Source organism: Paroedura picta, chromosome 5 (genome assembly GCF_049243985.1).
Source record: "Paroedura picta isolate Pp20150507F chromosome 5, Ppicta_v3.0, whole genome shotgun sequence".
Lineage (NCBI taxonomy): Eukaryota > Metazoa > Chordata > Lepidosauria > Squamata > Gekkonidae > Paroedura > Paroedura picta.
This window is the reverse complement of record NC_135373.1, coordinates 16,919,726-16,925,725: the sequence shown is the minus strand read 5'-3', so window position 1 is coordinate 16,925,725 and position 6,000 is coordinate 16,919,726. Positions and strand designations below refer to the sequence as shown.

Here is a 6,000-nt window from a genome sequence, read left to right as displayed (position 1 = left end):
TGACCCTCCAGATGTCCATGGACAGCGAATGCTGGCAGGGGCTCATGGGAATTGTAGTCCATGGAGATCTGGAGGGCCACAGTTTGACTACCCCTGCCCTAGGGTGACTACAAATCTCCTCCAGGTGACTTGCCATAGAGCCTTTGCAAATGTGATTCTCCCCCCCCCCTTTAGGCCCACCTGTATGTGTAAGGAAGGAGGGATGAGTGAAGCTACCTTGGTCTATCAAAATCAGTCTTGTCTTCTCAGATCGGCAGTGGCTCTCCAGGGGCTCAGGCGGAGGTCACTTTGCCTGCTACCTGCCCCTCTGAACTAGAGTGCTGGGGATCGAACTGGGGACCTTCTGCATGCCCAGAAAAGGCTCTGCTGCTAATATACGGCACCTCATGGAAGGTGACAAAAATGGTATGGGCTAATAATGTCTACACACTTACGGGCACAGCCAGCCTCTTTCTGTAACTGTGTGTTAGGACATCTATTTGCATAATGCAGTGGTTGCCAAGCCAAGTCCCTGGGGGGAGGGAGGGGGAGCGTTATTTTTGCATAGGGTGCAACATCTGCCACAAGCTTGCTTTTAAGGAAAACATCGAGTGGCCTCTGTTCCCGAGAACAGAATACCTCTCTCTTCTCTTCTCTTCTCTTCTCTTCTCTTCTCTTCTCTTCTCTTCTCTTCTCTTCTCTTCTCTTCTCTTCTCTTCTCTTCTCTTCTCTTCTCTTCTCTTCTCTTCTCTTCTCTTCTCTTCTCTTCTCCTTTTTGCACAAGTCTTCGTAGAAAGCTTTGGGGTCCTATTCTGAGAAATAAGGAGGGACTTCCCAACCATCTCAAGGTTCCCCCCCCCTCTGGATGACACCAATACAGAAATAACAGCAGCTGTGGCCAAATTTTTGCTAGGTGCCATTAAAGTGCGTCAGGGCTGTTGTTAAGGGCCATTTGTTGTCTATTTCTCAATTCCTTTGCGGGCTGAATGTATTTACTCTTTTACTGAAGTTTATTTTTAGGTCTATTTATTCCACTTCCAACGGTCATATCTGTTTTTAGATGCCAATAAAGGATTTGGATTTCCACCTCTCTCAAAACCAAACCGCTTTTTATTTCTTTAAAAATCCATGGGTGTCTCCCTCCCTTCCTTCCTTCCTCCTGCTGCTGCCTGCCACTCCGGAAGATGGGCAGTGAGGGAGTATGAGAGCCCTTTGCAGGAGATGAAGCCCCCCCCCCCGTTCCCCCTTTGGTTCACAGCAGCAACAATGACAAGACGTCGAAAGGCAAAGAGACTGTGTGTGGGAAGGGGAGAGTACTACGGAGTTTGTCCCAGGTTAATACTGGCAGGTTGTGGAAACCGGTGAAAGGAACAGGACAGTGGCTGTCATGGCTCATTGTGCCTCGGTGGAGTGTCTAAGAGGTGGAGGCTCACCCAGTGCTATTTAAAGCCCCCCCCCCCACTGGCAGTGCTGGGAGAACAGACTCCCCCCTTAAAGGCCGCGTTGTCTCTGTGCGCAAGGAGGGGCACCTCTCTCAAAGGTGTGTGGAGAACCGTAGAGTGTTGTGCTCTGGAGTACCGGAGTGTTGGGGGGGGGGTGGGATTGGGGGGGGGGGTGTCAAGAAAGGCAGAGAGAAAGGTGACTGAAGAAGGGGGGAGGGTCCAAAAAGACCAGGAGCGGGTGGGGCCTATCGAGGCCCCCATGGGTTGTTTTAAAAAGCCTCACACATATAAAACAGCACTCCAGCGGAGAGGGAGGGAGAATGGTGGGCAATTTCCAAGGGCCTCCGACAGAGAGAAGAAAAGAGCACCAGAAAGGATCTCCATCGCAAGAGGAAGCCGGGCCACACCAGGGTTGTCTCAAGCCACACGGTTCTAACGAGGGGCGCACAGAGGGGAGGAGTCAGGCACCCACCCCCCGTCCCACTGCGCCTCCTGAAGAGCTGGTGTCTGGGCCAGCAGCGAGGTCAGGATTGGAGGGGGGGGGCGGCCCTGTTTGGGTGGCCCGCTGCCAAGCTGCCTCCGGCCAGGTGCCCCTGGTCACCCAGGGCTACCTTGGCCGAGCTCCTTCCGAGGCTCCCGCCCTGTCCGTCCAGTCCAGTTTGGGTGCTGTCGTCCTGGGCTGCTGTCTGAAGGTCAGTCCCGGGCTGGCAGGTCCTCTCCAGTTTGCGATGCTTGCGGAGGGAGGAGGAGAGCGGCGGGGGCCGGGGGGGGCTCTTCCTGGGGAAGCAGGATCCCGCGGATCAGCTCCGTGCAGAGGGCAGAGGCCTGGCGGGTCTCGCGGCACAGCTGTGACAGGCTGAGGAAGCCGTGGGGCAAATCTTGAACCACCCGCAGGGTCACTGGCTGCCCCAAGGCTCGCAGTCGCCGGGCGAACATCACCGAGTCATCCAAGACGGGGTCCAGGGCGCAGGCCTAGGGAGTAGCAGGGCAGAAGGCCATCATTCTGGGCACTGCCCACTGCACGGGTGCCCAATACCCCTCCTTGACAGCCGCTAACCCAATCTAGTCGGAACTCGGAAGCTAAGCGCTGGGAGACCCCCATCAAGGAAGTCCAGGGTGGCGACGCAGAGGCAGGCCAGGGCAAACCACCCCTGCTAGGACTATGCGATTCGGCCACTGAAGCAGCTGTTTCCCGCCCGTAGCAGCCAGTGCCGCACTGCCGCGTGGTGCTGGCTGCTATGGGTGAGAACGGCTGCTTTGGTGGCTGAATTGCGCAGAACATCTCTTGCCTTGAAAACCTCGGCTGGGCCACACCTTCTGCCCCTAAATGTTTCTGCCCTGCTCTAATTGAGCTGCTTACGTTTGCATTCTACTTCTGCCTCCTGACTCCCATCTTTGCAGGACCCCCTACTTCCTTCTGAGTGGAAGATAAGGCCTGGGGGGGGGGGGCTCTCTCCATTTGTATCGGACAAAGGGCGCACCTGAACTCTGCTTCCTTTGTCCTTCCTGTGGATGCCCTGCCAGACCATGGAAACACCGTTCTGTTCCAGCCGCCCTTTGGCCATGAAAACTATCAGACTTACCCAGCCGCTTCTCTCATAGTTTTATTCACCCGCCCCGAGAGCATTGGTGCTTTTGTTTGCTTTGGATATTGTGGGATTTGTCTAAGCCAGGGGTAGCCAAACTGCGGCCCTCCAGATGTCCATGGACTACAATTCCCATGAGCCCCTGCCAGCATTTGCTGGCAGGAGCTCATGGGAATTGTAGTCCATGGACATCTGGAGGGCTGCAATTTGATTACCCCTGGTCTAAGCAATATTTTGAGGTCATTATTCTTATCCAGAACCTTTCTGGAGGACTACTCTGCTCACGAAAACCAGGTTGCCACATTGTGGACGTTCTTAAAGGTTACCACAGTGGCTGTTGTGAAGTTAAGTAAAAGGGGAACAAAGTGAGCATAACGCCTCTAATGGAAATTGGTGTCAACAGAACAAGCCCCTTAAGAGTAGATTCTACAACTTTATGCAACCAGCAGGTATTCTTGGGCAAAAATCTTAGCAGGTTTCTTAGAACCATGAGTGGTGGAAAGCAAGTGGAGATGTGGGGGGCGGGGGTTGGATAGGATGCATAATTTTGTATATCACGTCACCCCTCAGTCGCTGTTACTCCATGTTGAGGAGCCCAAGCCTCGTTCACCTGGCTTTGGAAGGCCCTTCATCCTTTTCGCTGTCTTTTTCTGCACCTTTTCCAATGCTAGATCGTCGTTTTGAGGTCTGGTGGCCAGAACCGTACGCAATATTCCAAATGAGGCAGCCCCATAGATTTATGAGGCACTGGGATTATACTGGCAGATTTGTTTTCTGTCCCTTTCCTAATAAGCATAGCTTTTGCCTTTTTTATTGCAGTAACACACTGAGGTTTTTTCTGCTCGTTCGGATTTGCATTTTTAAAGGGTGAACTTTTTCGTCTGTTTCCGTACTAAAATGTGCTTCTTCAGGCACAGTCCTGAATTGCTCCCTCACCTGCCCCACAGCAAAGGAATCCCCAGAAAACGGGGTCTAACGGGGTCTTATTCAAGGCTGCCAATGTGGAAATGTGTGCAATTGGGTTTTTCCCCATACCTGCCATTTTGAGTTGTTCAGGAATGCCCCTTTCCTCGTCACTATCCTCCCTCCCAAAAAATGTGCCTTTTTTAAAAAAAGGGAGTGGTTGCGTTACAACACTGTTTCTACGTTTTTTAAAAAGCAGTCTTGCGGTCTTACGGAGTTGTGTTATTCTGTTATAACCCAGGGTTTTTTAAAAAGTTCATTTGGGACACTTGGGGGGGAGGGGTCGGGTGATCAAATGCGCAGAATGGTGAGATTAAAGGTTCCAATGAAAAGAAAGGTGCAAGCAGGCACCACTTTGCTAAAAAAAACACACACACACATACACACATATTTTGGGGGGAAGGGAGCAAAGCATGATGGGAGGCTGCCTGTTGTGCATTTCAGCCTGGGAAATGAGGGGAGGAAAGCCCAAATGCAGAAAGGCTAGAGTCGACCCACAGCATCCAAAGGAAATCCAAAGCAAGGCTAAAACGAGGTATGTCTCCTAAAGCGGAGTTGACGTTTTAAACAAGTAATCTACCCTGACTCCAAGATCTCTCCCTGGCCAGTTACTGCCAGTCCAGACCCCATCGATGTGCATTTGCAGTTGGGGTTCTAGGCGCCATTTACTTTGCGCTTCTCACCCACCGCTGCCCTCAGCCCGGGGGAGGGGGGGGGACACACTCACCACTATATGGATTGGTGGCAGACCCTTCAGCATGGCGTCCGGAGCCAGGAGAGGCGACATGAATGGGTTCTTGAAGATGGGCGAGAGCTCCACGTGCAGGGAGGGAGCTGGCTGGTCGGAGCGCAGGGGCTTGAAGCCGTCCGGGAAGGTCAGCCTGTGGCCCTTGCTGGAGGCCGCCTCTTCCTGATTGTCCTTGTTCAGAAAGAAGCTGGACGGGTGGTGTTCCAAGGTCCAGGAGGGGCTAGAGGGGCAGCCCTTATCCAGGGGGGAGGATTCAGCCGCGCAGGAGAGGTTGTGGCAGGTCTGGCTCTTGCGGGACTCCTGGGCACTGGGGGTGGGCTTGGATTTCAGGGCCACCTCTGAAACACTCTTCCTCACGGACTCTGTGTGCCAAAGAGGGGAGCAAAGGGTGTGAGTGGGAGTGCATCAGTTTGCCCTGTTTCTGCCACAGCGGAGACACCATTTTGGCCCTGCCTTTCTCTCTGCTGACCGCAGCATATTCTTCTCTCTCTTGTTCCCTCCCCTAAAGGACTTGTGGTTCTGCCTGTCCCTCCTTGCAGCTCGGGCTGCTTGTATCCCCTCTTACTGTGAAAAAGAGAGAGCCAGCAGGGCAGAGTGGTTTGAGTGTGGGGCTAGGCCAGGCTTTCTCAACCAGGGTTTTGTGAAACCCTGGTGTTTCTTGACATCCCTGGAAGGGTTTTCCAAATGAGTGGGAGTTAATGTTTTGTATATTCTTAAAATGTGTTAAACATTTATTGGGTGATATGACCATAAATGGTTTTGGCAACCTGCCCCCTCCCCCAAATGGCCAATGATGGGCCTGGAGGGGGTGGGAAGGGGAGGGGCCTGGGTGGATGTGTAAACAGCTAGGCTTCCCAACCACATTCTGCATGATCACGCCACTTTTGGGGTTTCTTGAAGCCTGAAGAATGTTTCAGGGCTTTCTCAGCAGGAGAAAGGCTGGACTTCCTGTTTCAGAAGCCAGAAGTATAACATGCACAGAGGACATGATCGTCGGAGACAAACTGCAGCATGCTGGAAGAAAAGCTGGGGGGGAAGCATGTGAGTGTCAGGAAATTAAGAAAACACAGAGATGAGGAAAGGGGAGGGGTGACTTCAAGAGCCCTTCGCTGGTGAGTTTCAAGGGCGCAAAGGAAATTGAAGTCCCCGCCTCCAAATACGCCACGTTTCCAGGATTCAGTCCTGCCACCGAAGTTGCATTGCTCGATTGCATCTTATTTTGCACAGAGCTTTGGAACCCTCTGACTGCAAAGGGCATCTGACTGCAGCCACAAATGCCATG

General features: G+C 52.9%; 1 protein-coding gene across 1 annotated transcript in view; it reads right to left on the bottom strand.

Annotated features, from left to right (window-relative positions):
* Positions 1-988: 988 nt before the first annotated feature.
* The window catches only part of LIPE (lipase E, hormone sensitive type), a 34,007-nt gene continuing 28,995 nt past the window's right edge, over positions 989-6,000 (bottom strand). The window contains 4 exon segments of the mRNA XM_077336690.1: positions 989-1,974; positions 1,976-2,191; positions 2,193-2,393; positions 4,698-5,080. Coding sequence (XP_077192805.1) covers positions 1,882-1,974; positions 1,976-2,191; positions 2,193-2,393; positions 4,698-5,080 — 893 coding nt within the window. The 3' untranslated portion in view covers positions 989-1,881.